Consider the following 17345-nt stretch of genomic DNA (forward strand, 5'->3'; position numbering starts at 1 on the left):
CATTATGAGTATGCAGTCATCAAAATGAACATATACACTGAACATGTTTTAGAAAACTGACCAAACTTCATAATTCTATTATAGCATCATTCAAACACACCAGAATAAATACTCACTTTGAATTCTGACATAGTGACATATGTGTACTTTGTCAATTCTACGTTTGTTCATTATTGTAAAAAACAAACAAACTGTATGCTAATTTGTCTTCTGATTTCTGGTTCTCCTTCTGCTGGTTGTTTTGACAGTATTTTCAGAAGACCACAAACAATATTTGATTTTAGCTGGATTACCATACAGTGTCAATAAAAACTTGAAATTTAAGGCAACTCAAAACTGAGAATGACCAGTGTAGTTTGCTAATAATTTGTATAGTCTTTGGGTGGGGCGGAAGAGAGATCTATATTCAACTACATTCTTAATAAGATTATCCACAGAAAATCCAAATTAACTATTAAAGTTACAAGTTGTGTTTTTATATCTCCTCTAGTCTAGGATATGTTATCAAGGGTTTCCAAAAAGCCAGTGAAGAGAAAAAAAATGCCGATTCCCAAATTTTCTACATTGATAAGTATAGAAATGGAAGAAACTTGTGATATATGAAAACTTTAAATTCAAATTCTGTAATTAAGTAGTAGCTAAGCTGTGGGAAAAAGTGTCTGTAATAGACATTCGTTCCAAGAAACCAAAAGGAACAGGCACCGAAAACTAGTCTCTGTTAGCCCCCAGAGTGCTTAAGGGAACACAGAAAATATATGCATTCCCTTAAATCAGAGCAATGGTGGCCTAACGCAAATAGGCCTGGGAGGGGGCCAGCCCGACACTGACATCATGTGGAAGTGTGGATTAGCCCTGCTTCCATATGAGTGCTCTCCTGACCTTTTCTGCCTGTGCAGAATTGGCCTCTGAGATCTTTATTGAACTTTAGGACAATTTTTGAGAAGTACAAACATTACAAATAATTTGCACCAGTTAGAAGTGCTGCTGATGGAATGGGTGGGGGATGGGTGATTTCTTTTGCATTTCCCTGCCCAGTGCAGCTGGGATTCACAAGTGCTTGCTGGGGAAGACAGGAAAATCTTCTATCCTATAAGAATCTTCCACCACATAGAATCCTGCCCCTATAGTCTCATATCAAATTATTTGTATCATATTATGATAATTGTATCATGTAAATGATAATAAATCATGGATTTGGATTTAAAAGGTGCTTTTCAACCCATGAAAGAACATTTTCATGAGTGGAAAGGGTTTTTTTGAATCCAACCAATTAAGAGATTCACTTTTCTGTGGGTACAAAAGAAATAAAATCTCACTGGAAAATATAAACTGTTTTCCTAATATATAATCCTAATGTACTCTATTTCACCATCAGTATTATCTGAAAAGCAAAAATAACTATGGTTAACTGCTCTTTCCTTGGCAGTGCGATTTAGTATAGTGAATTACTTCTCTAATCTCAGTAAGTCAAAAGCTCAAACTTCAATAAGAGGTTAATAGGATTCCTTCCCCCCCCCCCCCCCACTTACAAAGCCAGCAAATCTCCATTAACCTAATAAGATTTTTTTTGGATACCTTAGCAGATTTACAAGACTTCTATTTTACAAAATGTTGGCTATATAAACCAAACTAAGTGTGATACTGTTATAACCCTTTGGAAATAGATCCCCTCCCCGATTAATAGACTAAAATTACCATATACTCAAGCATAGTGTGCAGCTCAAATTTAAGTTTAACTAAATATAATTATTTACAAAAAATGAAGAAAGCATGCTTGCATTTAACTTGGATCTAATGGGGGTGGGGGGAGGAAATCACACATTTCAGTTTTACACCACAAAATGACAATACTCATTTTAAACATTTGAAAGTACAATTAGTGATCTCTCCAGTGCCATTAATTAGATGCTGAAAATATCCAATTGGAATCTTCCATAAATAAGAATAAAATCATGCAAATTTTCAGCTAGGTAAGAAGTATTACTCATTACAGAAAAGAAAATCAGCTAAAAAGCTACATATTGAGATATTCATACAGTACCAGTCTCAAAATTAATATCAGATCATTCAATGATTGGAGTAAATATAAGAGATCCACTCTCAACTATTACTATGTGGTTTTTGTGTATTCATGTCTCATGATCTCCAGCACAGTATTTTTGGTAGGTTAATTTGTTTTTGGATCAGTAGAAAATCGGATTGAATCTAACCGAATTTTATAGATCTCTAACAGACACCCATAGACAATCCATAACTGAAACACCCCATACTGCAAAAAGCCATCACCTCCTTACTGTTCCTACCATAGATAATATATCTGCTCATTATTTGTTGTGTTGTTCAAGTACTTTAATTTCTCAAGCGCAAAACAGACACATGCCCAATTCTTGCAGCGGAAGAAATACTGGGTTCTGCTTTGAAGCCTGGTTAGGATGATTTTTTTAACAATTAATTTTTTGTACCTGTAACATTATTGTATTATAGAGCTCACCTTACATAGCTCCTGGCACACATTTTGTTGCTTTCAGAAATAGCAATGGTTATTATATCCTATTCCATGTATAATACCAGCTTTCTCCAACTTAATTTTTGAGGAGAAACATTAACACATTAGGAAAACATAAAAGGCAGAAACTTAAGTATACATCCAAGAACTGTGTAAATTTAATAAGGTAAAATGTGTTGTCCTGACACCCCATGGATCTTCATTTATGCTAGATTTATGCTAGATTTATAATGCAGTATACACTGTTTCAATTGTCTTTCCTGAGCTATGGTAAATTGTAACCAAGAGAACTAGTTGGCCTTACATATACTAAACTACAAAACTATTTTTATAAAGTAATTACTCCAATAATTTCTGTAGATTAAAAAAAAATAATCCAGCACTTTGAAGACAGTGAAGTTTTAATGTCCACAGGAATATTCTTATGAGAGGCCTAGAAGAAAGTTAAGCTTCAGAAGAAAACTGTTCGTTCCAACATTCAAATATCAACGTTACAAGTTTTATTACATCCTGGAAACAAATGAAATTGCCGCAGCCTCTCATACATTTAAATACAATATTTTACTTTCTGGTTAGTACAATTTCAAACAAAGTGCAAAGAATATACATAGGCCTAAAATCTTATACCATGATTACAGTGTCGTGTCATGCCACTTTTGGCTTGCCACCTGCAATTCATGCTGTGGCTCTTTGGTCTTCACCACATGTATTGAGAGTGGAAAAGCACCTGCTCTGATTCCTTTTTACCAGTCAATTTTCCTGTATGGAAGATTGCAAGCAATCATCAGGATTCTGCCATCTTAATACAGATGCTTTTCCCTCATTAACAGCAGTGGGGAAAGCGAAGCGCCCATTTATGGGAAAGTATTCCATGTTTTACGATTTTGTCATTTGATTTCCTTAAGCCATTACCCTCCAGAGAAAAAGGCCTATTACAAAGTTTGACAATTTTGTATTTTGTTTGTTATCAGTTTCACTGCATGTAGCGGTAGCTGAGCAAAATTCATATTGTTACAATCGCACTTCTATTCACATTCAGATCCCTTTTATTACAAGTATAATACTGCACTCTATATCACAAATGTATAAAAATATGGCAGATAGTGTCATAACAATACTTTTCTTTTAAATGAGTTATATTTTTAAAAAAGACAATTATTTACCACTTTATGTATATATATTCATTTATGTGCATGTGTGTACGTATATAATAAAATACTCCTAATGCAATATATGTTTGTTTTTATAGAAACTATTGTAGCTGTTGCACTGCATCACAATGTTTCAAATGGCTCAAAATAACTTTACGTTGTAACATAAGATATGATTATAACAATATGATAGTAGATCATAAATAAATATTACAAATCCTATCAAATATGGAAGTTTAAAAAACAAATAAAAGACATACAACTGAACTTTAAACCCCTATTAGGGATACAAGCGTATCACATAAACCCCACGTAAAAAAAATTAAATCTAGGCAGCAAGAATTTTCCTAAGGGCATAGGTCTAAAGACACATCTTTCAACCCCCAAAAGTGCCTACACAGCTTTCAGACAGTTATGTGCACTAAGCTGGAATGTAAATTAAGAGAAAAGGGCAATAAGTTCATTTTCCCTGAAGTGCACATTCTATTGTCATGGGATTAGATAAATGGCAATTAAATAAAGTTCATTTCACCGTATTATCTCTATTGATGTGGTACTGAACAGTAGCTCAATGTATTCAATATTGCACATCTTTTATAAAGCTGGTCTTTCAGTCACTAACACGATCACCAGTACCACCCTTGATAAATCTCTGCCATAGCATTCCTAGGAGTATTATTACAAGGCAGTCTCTTTTAAATCATTCAGATTTGGCATTCGAGATCGGTTTGTTCGGCTGTATGTATGCCCATTCTGCCCACTTTTAGAAGGCATTTGGTCAGGGTATGAGGTCCCATCACTGGCACTCCTGTTCACTGGGGAAACATGCCAGCTTGGTTCCATCTGGCCTGGGATCTGGAGCGTTGTTCTGCCTTTTGATTGGGACTCTTGCCTTATGTTGCTGCTGGTGGAACCCTGGCTTATAGGGTGAATCCGAACTTCAGAAAAGGAAGTTTTAGCTGGCTGACTTGGTAAAGGTTGGAATCGGGGTTCAGAAGAAATTGAATGATTTGATGATGAGGAAAGGTGCAACAGTTTGCGAAGAGATTTTAAAGGCTGGCTCTGAAACCAAAAGAATGAGCAAATGAATAAGCATTTCCTGAACAAAACTTGAATTGTTACATTATGATTAAAAATTGTTTTTTAAATCTATTTTCTAGTTTACAAATGCACATAAGAAAAAAAATCTTATGAATTAGTAATGATTCTGAGAATGCTTTGGGGGAGGCACTGTAAAGGCATTTTACATCCATAGGTTTTTAATTTGATTTAAACAGCAGGTATTTTCTGGAGGGGATGGGTAAATACATTATTTTATCATATCTTGTATGTTTTTGATTTTTTAAATTTTATGCCACCTTGAGCCACAATGGAAAAGCAAGACATAAATCTGTAAACCGCTCTTCCAGAGTGGTAAGAATAAAGCACTAAGGGGTAGGTGGGAGGAGAAAGGGGCGGGGTGAGTTTGTGATAAAAACTCGGAGGGGCCAATCAGGAGCAGCGAAGCTGGTTGTGTGACACACATATATACTGTGTCACACAACCAAATACAGCCATATGATAATTCTTTGTCAAAACAGCCAATCAATCCCCTGGAAATCAGTTTAGTTTACAAAAACACAAGGAAAAACCAAACTGCCTGTGACCATGATCAAAGGCTCTCATTTCACCATATGCTGCTTGCCCAATGTGTCTCCATACAACTGTGAAACATTCCTGCAAGGGAATTGCTGGTAACTATCTTATCCCAAGGCCAGGGAGTCAAACTCAAAATTCCATTACATTGCCATTACCTTACAGTCATATTATCACAAATAAAATAAATCGTGAGGAATATGGATACATGAGTTGAACAAGGTTAGCATGAATAGCGAGATAAAAACCTATGTCCTTGTTGAGTCCTGGGTATATCATAGTTTTGAGTGTTGTAATAACTTGCATTTCTGCAATCTCCCTTTCTAGCCTGTTCTTGAAGTTCCTTTGCAATAAAACAGCTACTTTCAGGTCCCTTATTGAATGTCCTGGAAGGCTGAAGTGTTCCCCTACAGGTATTTCCATTTTGTGGTTTTTGATGTCAGACTTGTGCCCATTAATTATTTCGCATAGGGTTTGACCTATGCAGAGAACAGAGGGGCATTGTTGGCACTTGATGGCATATACTAAAGTTGGAAGATGAGCAGGTGTATAAGCCTTTGATGGTATAGGTGATGTTGTTATGTCCAGTAATTGTGGCACTGGAGTGTATATGGCTGCAAAGTTGGCATCTGGTTTTGTTGCAAGCTCTAGTACCAGTGTCTATGGTCACTTGAGATGCTGCATTGATGTGGGTGAGTTGTTTGAGATTGAGGGGCTGTCGTGTGAAAGAAAAGGTTTACCGCCCAGTGCTTGGGAAAGAGAACTGTCATTATCCAGTAAAGGTTGTAAGTCACTGATGATGTGTTGTACTGTCTTGAGCTGAAAGCTATATGTAACCACTAGTGGTGTTCTGTTGCTTTCTCTTTTGGGTCTATCTTCTAACAGGTTTTCTCTTGGTATCCTTCTGGCTTTGTTAATCTGTTCCTTGATCTCACTGGTTGAATACTTAAGTTCAAATAAGGTTTGTTGTAGATCATTTAGGTAGGAATCTCTATCCGTGGGATTGGAGCAGATGCGGTTGTAACGTAGGGCCTGGCTGTATACAATGGACTGTTTGGTATGTTTAGGACAGTAGCTAGAGGCATGTATGTTGGTCGGACAGTAGGCTTTTGGTATAAGGTGGTCTCTAGGCATCCATTGTTTATTTTTATAGTAGTGTCAGTTTAATAGTGGGGTGTAAGTCATTGTATGCCTGGTGGAAAGTATCCAGGGCTTCTTTACCATGTGTCCAGACAATAATAATGATCAATGAATCGCAGGTATACGAGAGGTGTGAGTGGGTGAGCATTCAGGAAGCGTTACTCCAGGTCTGCCATTAAGATGTTCGTGTATTGAGGCGCCATGCGGGTGCTCATGGCTGTACCATTGATCTGAAGGAGCAAGTCATCACAAAATCTGAAGTGGTTATGGGTGAGAACAAATTGGCATAGTTTGGTGGCTAAATCAGCTATGGTGTTGTTAAAAATTGTATTCCTAATGGCTTGTAATCCATCTTTGTGTGGGATGTTGGTATACAGGGATCCCACATCCATTGTGGCTAAAATGGTATTCTCTGTTCAAAGTTTGTATTTTCCTCAGAAAGTCTGGAGTGTCTTGAATATAACTAGAAGCCTTGATGGCACATAACTAGAAGCCTTGATGGCAGCCCCAAGACTATATATTGTTAGTGTACAAGGACAAGCAGGAAGAGATTGTCCTTCAGATATACAGGTGGTAGAACATAAAAGGTTTATACAGCTTGTAAACAGCTCTTTGAATTAGACCACTAAGTAGCTGGTTGTCACCTCCCTACCCACCGTTATTGTTAATCAGCTGACTGCTACTTTTCTTCACCAGTTATACTAAGGGTTCTCATGGGAAAATGGATCTCCAGGTTGTCATTTGGGCATCCCTCACTATTACAGATTTTGCTGTCCATTTTTTGTTTGTTGTGTGGAATTATTTTACTAGTTTTGCTAGCATACTTGCTAGAGCAAGTGGAAATGAAGACTAAGGCTGAGAGGGGGAAATTAGGGAGAATAAGCCACATTTTACTTCTTCTTGAGACTCTGTAGTGGTTTAAGGTATAGGGTTGCCTGGAATGCACTGTAGCTACCCTAACTCCCTAGGTCACTGCAGAATGAATAATTTGCCAAGACATCACAGTGACCATAACATGGAATGAAACAGTATCTTTACTTACATGACTTTGGATTTCTGTCATTTTGTCAGAATGCCAATCCTTCTGCCTGCTAGCTGGATGATTAGATGAGTGAATAGCTTTCTGTAATGCCAAAAGATCCTGACTATCACTTCCTGGCATCTGCAACACATAAAAAATTAGATGCTTGTAAGTTTCTGAGAAGAAAAGCATTTTGCTGCCTCTTTTCTCCCAGCCACCCAGATCCAAGCAATGCAGGTGAAGCCCATTATTGCAACTGAATCGCAATGTTCTTAATATCTCTTTAACAATCATTATATTTATTGATGCCATGCAGATTTGTTATAGCCTCCACCCTTAAGGCATTCACATGCTGTTAGTCAAGTCACTGTAAGAAAGAGAGAGCAGTTAAATAAGTGCCTTGCTGCAATTATTCCTCATTTTAATGGCATTCCAAACGGCTGTTAAGATCATGAGCCACTTCCACAAAACCAAGGAAAAATGAGTTTAGGAATAAAATTGGTGGGTATTTAACATTATATACACATTGGAGCCTTTTAGTCTCCTTCAGCCCAAAGGAAGGAAACTTTAGGAAAAAAACAAAATCTAATCAGAAAGTTTTTTTTGCCATTTCAAAAAACTAACTGGGGCATGGTGGTTGAATACATCTCCATGAATATTACTAAGCTTCCATGAAAAGGGAGAAGGTTCACTAATTGGCCTCCATCATCAGAAAACAAAAGGTAAAAACTTGTTCTTCCATTAAGTAAAAAGGGCTCAGCCTTTGTGCTCCCAGCTGGAAGTAATGGGGATCTGATCACCATGAAATATTAAGAATCTAAAGGACATTAAAATACGTTATAAAATAATTCTGTATAATATCAAGTTATTAATTATTGTCTCTTTAGAAATTCTGTAGAAAATCAAGTAATAATGATGGTTTTCGAAACCAAATAACTTTTACTCTTGTGGAAATGGCTCAGAATACTTAACTTCTATGAAGAGACTGTGACCCCCATGGAAAAAAAATACATGCTGCTGTGGCCAGTGAAAAAAAATTACTGAAGTGTTTTTTCAGTGTTACCATTCTTAAATATTAATACCATGGGTAGAGTGACTACAGGAATCTTTTTCAAAGAAGAGCTATGCTTTAAGTGATTCTTTGAATTAAAAAGAGGAAAGAGAGATTTCTTGATGCTTGGATTCTCCGCCTTGGTGGATTCTGTCTGCAATATAAGATACAAAAACTAATTTCATAAATAATTCTAATTCAGGAGAACTGCCCTTGCCGCTTAATCAGCGCACATATTAATAGGTCTTCTCATATCATGTCTGCCTCTTCTTAGCTGTGGCAAGATTGTTCTGCTGAATTAGAACCCTTGCATATAAACACTACCTCCACCACCATAATATTTAAAGAACATACATATAACTGTAGGGGCTTAATAAATGTAATTTACTTTTATTTATTTTATTATTTTATTTATTTATAATTGGATTTATAAGACCGCCCCCCCCCCCATTGCCCAGCTGTCTTGGGCAGTGTACATAAAATAAAATTAACATAGTTAAAAACAGCTCTATAAACTCTCTAAATATACGTGCCCCATATTTCCTATCTCACCCCCATTAGTTGCCAGAACAAGATACAGGAGACAGTGTTCTCAGGTGGGGTCTTGGATATTCCTGGCAGACGGGCCTCAACCAAATGCCTGGTGGAAGAGCTCCACCTTTTGGGTCAAATATATGAGCTACGGCTATGGAATCACCACTGTTGCCTCCGAATGGGTAAGATCAACAGTTGCTCCAACAGATCCCTTCTCTACAGTGCTTCATTTGGAACAGCCTGCCTGGGGAGGTCTGGAGGGTTCCCACATAGCTGGCATTTTGCAAAGGATGTAACAAAATTGATCAGGAGGGAATTTTTTAGTAAATGAAACAGGGCCACATCATAATAGTTTGATCCAGCAAAATACATTGTGTTTCTGCTTATGTAATACCATGTTTTGTATTGTTTAATATGTCCTAGTTAATACTCAAGCTTTCTTTAGACTATAGCCCTGTTTCAAATTGCTGCAATCCTAGCTTAATAGCATTGCTTATGAGCAGTATCACATTACTGATTGTACCGATTTATATTATACTATAATCTGCTTTCAGTTTCAGTGAGAAAGGCAGACCATAAACACTGAAAATAAATAAATTAATGAGATTTTTGGATGTAACAAAATGCATGGGTATACATTTACTTAGGGTCTTAAACAAAAAATGACATATTGGGTCCAGATTCAACATGAAAACTCTGAAAAAGGTTTATTCACATGAATAGAATCTAACAAGTAATTAAAGAATTTTACCCATTTGACAAACCATTCTTTCCATTCTGTCATTGAAAATGTATCCCTAAACAAGATTTAGGGCATCCAGAATTACAGTATTTGCTGGCGTATAAGACTACTTTCCCCCCCTGAAAAACATGCCTCCAAGTGGGGGGGGGGTCGTACTATACGCTGGGTGCACTTCAGCTGGGATAGACATAGCTGCCCATAGTACTGTAATATAATGTAACAAACTCTATATTTTGAGTGGAAATGTTGGGGGGGGGGGGTTGTCTTATATGCCCAGTCGTCTTATACGCCGGCAAATACCAGTAGAAATGCATCTGGGTAAAACTGAGGCCATGTACAACAAGGGCCATGTACAACTTCTGGAGCAAATGAAAAATGTAGCTATATTATACTGCTAAACTCCAATTCATATTTTGAATAAAGTGGTCCAAGAAAATATCTCTGCTAATTGGAATTACCCAGCAGCATAGAATTCCCACCACCTGAATACCTTAGAAGAAATTTAGTAGAATGAAAGTAGGAAGAACTTGGTTATCTAATAAGATCTTCCTAATGATAACCTAGCTATCTTACTTTTTAAGATCTATAACAGGCAAGTAGTGCCTTAGTATTATGAAATCCCCAAAATATATACAAAATATTTTACGTGTTATCACCCTCAGTGACTAGTTGCTAAGGTCTCCAGAAGGGGGAGTTCACTAATTTCAAAAACAGTTGCTAAACCCTTAGAGCAAACAACTGCTTTAAAAATCTTAAAAACTGCATTTGGAAATGATACCTGTTTTACAACTATATTTCACAAATAGGTAAGTGAAGTCATGTAAATAACTCTGTGACTCTTTGCAATCCATCTCTTATATGAAAAAGAACTCAAGGGCAAAATTTGGGGGTTGTTGAGAGCCTTGAACTCAGTCTATGAATATATATTCCCTACATCAGTGTCAACAACTCTTGTTCAAAAAACCCCAACTAGTTGGATATGTGTTCAAGGTTAACAGTGTCAGCTTGGAATACATGAGAAACGCTATTGAGAAGTATTGAATTTATCCTTTAATGAAAATGAAATGCTCCGTTGTAATGACACATTCACGACAATCGTCTTGCCATCAATTTGCACTAGTGTAACTAGTGTAACATTCTACACACTAATACTAATATACAGCAAGTTAGCTGCAGTTTTATCATAGTGGTCTTTGGTATTTTGGTTTGTACAAATTAGACAAGCTCTGCTGTGGTCAAAAAGACCAACTCACACATCGTTTCCAATCTTACATGTGTCATCTCACCTCTGTTCCCATTTCTGTATTTTATAACAACTATATGCACAATGTATCTCATCACATGGGATAGTAGCATCAATCTAGGGTGTGCTACTAACACAACAGCTTGAGCTGACTCAAAGAGTTAACAGTTTTAGCCAGAGGAGCAGCTCATTATATAAGACTATGAAGCTGTGGTCCTACTGACACTTGCGTGAAGTCAGGAAGTCTTCACAGGCTGAGTGCAATTCAACTTTCCTGACCATTCAGGCAGCAACTATCCTTCAGAATTGCCTAATATCATGGCTGTTTGTCTTACTGATTTTCTTTAAGAACAAAGTTTGAGTCCAGTGGAACCTTTAAGAGCAACATAATTTTATTTAAGTAGTAAACTTTTGTGTACATAGCACACTTCCTCAGACACAGTGCCATGTACACCAAAGCTTACACCTTAGATAAAATTATGTTGGTCTTAAAGGTGGGCACTGGACTCAAACTTTGCTCTTCCTTTAATACACTTACACATTCATACTCATAACTACACTGCATAACATGTTTTAGCCTTATAAACAGTTCTTTTGAAGGCATTCTGGAAAAAAAGACAAAAATATAACTGAAATGCAAGTTCAATTCTTGTTTTAACATGAGAATGTAAATATCAAGCAACTGATAACATTCATTCATGTAAACATCATATTAAGCAAATTCATTAAAAACATGGTGGATTTCATGGCAGCTCAGTAAATTATTTTGAAATTGCATTATGCAATCTGTTTTATCTAAACATTGGCAGTAGTAGAGATGGTCTAATAGGAAAAGGTTCAATATAATTTCATTATAGCTATGTCCAGGGTTATGTCCAGCATGTTAAGTGTTAAGAGAGTAAGCATTCGCTATGTTATCCATGCTCACTCCTCCCACTCCTGTAGTAGATTTTTTTTGGGGGGGGGGTTAGTGGGTTGCAGACCACCATGGTTTTTAAGTTTGTAGGAGTCTGTTTGTTGTACATGGATAACTGTCAAGAATTGTTTTAATGGGGTTTTTAATACGGACAGTTTGTAACCCGCCACAAGCCAGTTTGGGAGTGGCGGGCAATAAGTCTAAACAATAAATAAATAAATGGAAAATTTTAAATAATTAAATAATTTTATAATTAAGGAACATAATCATTCACATGAGATCCATTTTTTCTTTCAAGATTCCGATAAACATGACAACAATGTAAAAAGTGAATTCTCAGCTTAATTCAATGATAGCCACAAATTCCAACCACACACTGACAACATATTCATTATTTTACTCTAAAGGCAAGCAGCATATGTGCATCCATACATAAATACACTAATGCTTATGCTGATTTACTTTGCAAAAGAACTAAACTTATCTACTTGTGGTGGAAAGCGCCATCAAGTTACAGCTGACTTACAACAACCCTGCAGGGGTTTCAAGGCGAGAGAGTTTGCCATTGCCTGCCTGACTTCCTTGATGGTCTCCCATCGAAGTACTAACCAGGACTGATCCTGCTTAATTTCTGAGATCTGATGAGATCAGGCTAGCCTGGATCTCCAGGTTAGGGCATATTCATGTACTACTTTATAACTTTTCTATAGAGCCACACTATTAATGTTCTATTTGTTTCATTTCAAGCATTTGTACAAATAAGTATCAGGCAGGCTAAACCGTAAACCATACTAAAGGAATCTTTCTCTCTTTAGGCTAGCCATAGAGGTACCCATCCCAGTTTCCTGAGGTCAGCAGTGTCCTTAAAGATCTGTTTTTAAGTAGGCTCAATCCAAATATGAATTTGTGCTTTAATTTTAATTGTTTTATTGCTGAATGGCTTGTTTATTTTATTTTTGTATAAGGTGACTTGAATCTTATGAAAATGGTCAGGAATCAGACACAAATATAATTTTAAAAAATTCTTCTAAAATTTGCTAAAGAAGTAGAATACACGTTGTCAATATTATGCATGGAATAGTGCCATAGGAACTTATTCTCTGCAGATGATGACTCTAGACTGACTGGCAGGTGATCACTTGAGATAACATTCTGTTGTAGCTCTCGTGTCCTTTCTTAGCTACTACCAGGCTGATGTGTCAACATGAAAGTCAGACTGTCAAGAAGGCCTTGTTAGAGACAGTGTACAAAATTTCTAGATTTACAAAGTTATGATAAAACAATTAAAATATCTACAGCAGCCGCTCTACTTTAAAAAAGGAAAAATACACACTAATTTTAGGAAACAAAGCTACTTACAGACTGAGACTTCTTTTTTTTCTTTTTTATTGCCCTGAAAAAACCTTGCTTTTCTTTTTCCTTTAGTTGTTCCGAATGAGCATTTTCAGGACTTTTCCTAAACATGGGGGAAAAAATAAAATGTTGTAAGACAACACTATACAAAACCCACCAGCTCTTTAAGACTGTAAACCCTCAGAAAACTACTTGCTTGAAAAGGGAGACACTTTATGACAGCCTTTAATGTTCGTGAAAGAATTCAGGGATGCTTTCCAGAATGCACACTGAGCTCAGACAGGACTGCCAAACCACTGGGGCCATGCAAGGCCTTGGCAGAAATATCCATGCACAAGCTCAAAGGATTTGCTCAATTTGTGCCAACTGCTTTCTACCTGCTGCTTAATTTGCTGCCAAGAAGCCATCCTTTAGGGAAGTGCAACCTGCTCTGTGCTGGCTGCTAGCATCACTCCACACTTTGTGTATTTATTTCATTTTATACCATGTCTTCCTCCCACTGGGGATGTCAAGTGACTAACATCTTTGTAACCTCTGCCCTTTGTTTCTCACAACCTTATGAAGAAGGTTAGGCGCACACACTTATGGCACAACTGGCTAAAGGTCATCCAGCAAGTTTTCATGGGCCTGGGTCTCCCAGATCCTAGTCTGACACTCTAACAACATACAGAAATAAACCTCCAGTTGGGACACAAATTGGTCTGGAAACATCCCACAACACAGAATAGTTCAAATTCAGGTTTTCCCCTGTATCTTTTGGCTCTCTTTGGATCCACTAAAACCAGATTACATTAATGTGCTAACTAAAATCTTAGCAAGAAATATTACATGTAAAAAACCAATGCAATTAAGATTTATTAATTCAGATAAATACATATTTTTATTTGTACACTGCCCCATTGCTGTTAGCTTGGGGCTGAACAACATTTTAAAACCATACATCACAAGCGATAAAACAGTAAAACAACAATCCTTCATTAAAAACTGCCTCCTGTTGTCTCTTTGTCAGAGCTTGGACACGTCCTTGTTGATGGATGTTTCACGTGTGAAGATGAGCAGCTCATGATGCCATTGCCTGGCTTCAGCCATAGGCCTGGAAGAACAGCTCAGTTGTGTAGGCTCTCTGGAATTGTGTGAAAACCCGAATGGCCCTGATCTCTTCAGGCAGAGTGTTCCACCAGGATGGTTTTATTTCTCTGGAGTCAGGGACCCTAAGCAGACTTAAGCCGCCTGATCTTAACATTCTTTGGGGGGTATAGGGGAGGAGATGGTCCCAAAGATACAGGGGTTACAGGCCATTTACGGCAAAAATCTAACAAAAAGAAAAAATTAACACTTCCACTGCTCAAGAGGATCCACTACTTAAAAATACAATTTCTTCAGAAAAATGAGGCCAGTCTCTAATCTGCCCTTTTAGAGCAAAATGAGAGAGCAGCAGAGGATCAGCTCCAGGGCTTCCTGAAAAACTCATCGGCTCTGGAAACTTTTTAGTCGGGCTTCAGGCCAGGCTATGGGATAGAGGCAGTCTTGGTAGCTTTAGCAGATGACCATCTGAATGTTTATCTGGATTTCAGTAAAGCATTTGATAAGGTTCCACATGATATTCTTGTTGACAAGTTGGTAAAATGTGGTATGGATCCTAATGGTTCAGCATCCTCTTGGAGAAGAGTGACAAGTAGAGTTCCCCAGGGATCTGTCCTGGGGCCTGTGTTGCTCAACATATTTATAAATGATTTGATGAGGGATTAGAGGGGTACTTATTAAATTTGCAGACGCTACTAAACTGGGAGGGGTAGCAAACACAACAGAAGACAACAGAAGACAGAATCAGAATATAGGATGATCTTGATAGGCTTGAGAACTGGGTTAAATAAATAAAATGAAATTCAATAGAGACAAATGTAAAGTTCTGCATTTAGGTAGGAAAAACCATTTACACCAATATAGGATGGGGGATACTTGTCCTGGTGAATGTGCGAAAAAGATCTAAGAGTCTTAGTAGACTATACATTGAACATGAGTCGGCTGTGTGACTCGGTGGCTAATAAGGCAAATGGAAGTGATGGTACACTTTACTCTGCTGTGATTCGGCATCACTTGGAGTACTGTGTTCAGTTTTGGATACCACAGTTGGAGGGATGTAGACAAACTGGAGTGTGTCCAGAGGTGAGGGGTTTGGTGACAAAGACGCATGAGGAAAGGTTGGGGGAACTTGGTTTATTTAGCCTGGAGAAGAGACGACTGAGAGGGGATCTGATAACCATCTTCAAGTATTTAAAAGGCTGCCATGTAGAGGGTGGATCAGAGTTATTCTCCACCCAGAGGGACGGACCAGAACCAATGGGATGAAATTAATGCAAAAAAAATTCCGTCTAAGCATCCGGAAGAAGTTCCTGACAGAGCAGTTTTTTCAGTGGAACAGGCTTCCTCGGGAGGTGGTGGGTTCTCCATCTTTGGAGATTTTTAAACAGAGGCTGGATAGCCATCTGACAGAGGCTTATTCTGTTAAGGTTCAAGGAGGTGGCATGTTACAGTGGATGAGCCAATAGGGTTGTGAGTGTACTGCATAGTGCAGGGGGTTGGACTAGATGACCCAGGAGGTCCCTTCCAACTCTCTGATTCAATGATTCTACCATTTAGGATAGTTCAATCACTTACTGCCCTAGAAGAAAGGCATCAAAATAATAGTTAATCAGAAATTAGCTGTGAGGTGTTTGCGAGATACTCCGCTGACAAATCTCAAAACTCTGTCGTGATTTCCCCCCTATCCTTGGCTGCCTGTGGAGGGGATACTGAATGACTTCAGATGACTCACGCTGAGTGAAGTGGACAAGATGCTGACTTCAGCATGGCCAACCACATGCCCATTAGATGTAAGGATAGCCCCCCTCGTGAAATGACTTCTCTCTCTCTTTCTCTCAACAGAAGTCCCAGGGGGTTTAAGAGGCAGCCTTTATGACAATTATATTTATCAAAAAATATCCTAAATTATACATGGAAAGATGCAGTTTTCACTAGCTGAGGGGCTCTACAGAGTTAATGCCCTTAAAAGCTATTTCTCTAGATTAGCCTCCCACACAGCACACATTCATCACACCATACTGCTAATATATGTTTAGTTAGAAGAAATAAATAAATTAAAAAAATTATTCATTGAATTTGCCTCTTCGAGTACCCACAGCTTGGTATTTTAAACTGAACAAGAAGACTGAAGTTACTGTATGGATCCTGTAGTACAGGATACGTACTACCATACTCCCATTTTATGCAACTGCCAATAAAAATTTGTTTCTCCTTTAACCATCAGTACTGTATAGATGAAAACTACTTTTTAAAATCAAGTGACCCAAATTTGATTCCAAATATATTGCAGCCAAGAAAAACAGCAAAGATTTTTCAGAACACACCACAGCAAACATGGATTTGATGTAGGAGGAAATGTATCAGATAATCTGATATTATTTAAAAAGAGAAATCTATCATTAAAGTAGAAAGGAGGAAAGAATAAACATTTGATTCTTGCATTTCAAGGAAATTAACCTTCAATTCCGGAAACTATAAAATGCTTCAACTTTAGTTTGTGCTAACCAAAGAAATGGACAGGGCAGAAAGTGCCTAAGAACATATAAAGCTTGTAACAGAATCAGACTATTGGTTCACCTAGCTGAGTGTTGACTCTTCTGAATGATTAGGCTCCTCTAGAATCTCTGGCAGAAAAAGGTTGACTAACACATGCTTTCCAAGATCCTTTGACTAGAGATGTCTGGGACAGTTTCTACTCTGTGAGCAAATGATTTGCTTGGTATCTGGGACGCAGTCCTTTCCCAAGTGTCATGAACACCTTTCCCATAACCATCCACTTTTCCCCAATATCTCATGAAGATACAATTACTCTCACCAGGGATCAAAAGCAGTTTGTCTCTTTGAGTGGCTTGTTATACTGCTGTTCTCTGCTGGAAGTGCAGGGATTCTGTTAGAGGCACTGTTATCTAGGAATGTTCCTTCTGGGCGTGGAGATGGAACTGTAATAAAAAATATCAAGGTGGTGTTTAT

General features: G+C 37.6%; 1 protein-coding gene across 2 annotated transcripts in view; it reads right to left on the minus strand.

Annotated features, from left to right (window-relative positions):
- Window positions 1-2642: 2642 nt before the first annotated feature.
- CDKL5 (cyclin dependent kinase like 5) overlaps window positions 2643-17345 on the minus strand; it is a 91080-nt gene continuing 76377 nt past the window's right edge. The window contains exons 14-18 of one of the 2 annotated variants that reach the window (XM_077343127.1): window positions 17191-17314; window positions 13299-13395; window positions 8536-8658; window positions 7475-7594; window positions 2643-4719 (exon numbers count right to left, since the gene is read on the minus strand). In XM_077343127.1, the coding sequence (XP_077199242.1) occupies window positions 4336-4719; window positions 7475-7594; window positions 8536-8658; window positions 13299-13395; window positions 17191-17314 (848 nt within the window). In that variant the 3' untranslated portion in view covers window positions 2643-4335. The remainder of the gene's footprint in view (window positions 4720-7474; window positions 7595-8535; window positions 8659-13298; window positions 13396-17190; window positions 17315-17345) is intronic. The other variant, XM_077343128.1, reaches the window with a different exon arrangement.

The sequence above is a fragment of the Paroedura picta genome, chromosome 6, assembly GCF_049243985.1.
Source record: "Paroedura picta isolate Pp20150507F chromosome 6, Ppicta_v3.0, whole genome shotgun sequence".
Lineage (NCBI taxonomy): Eukaryota > Metazoa > Chordata > Lepidosauria > Squamata > Gekkonidae > Paroedura > Paroedura picta.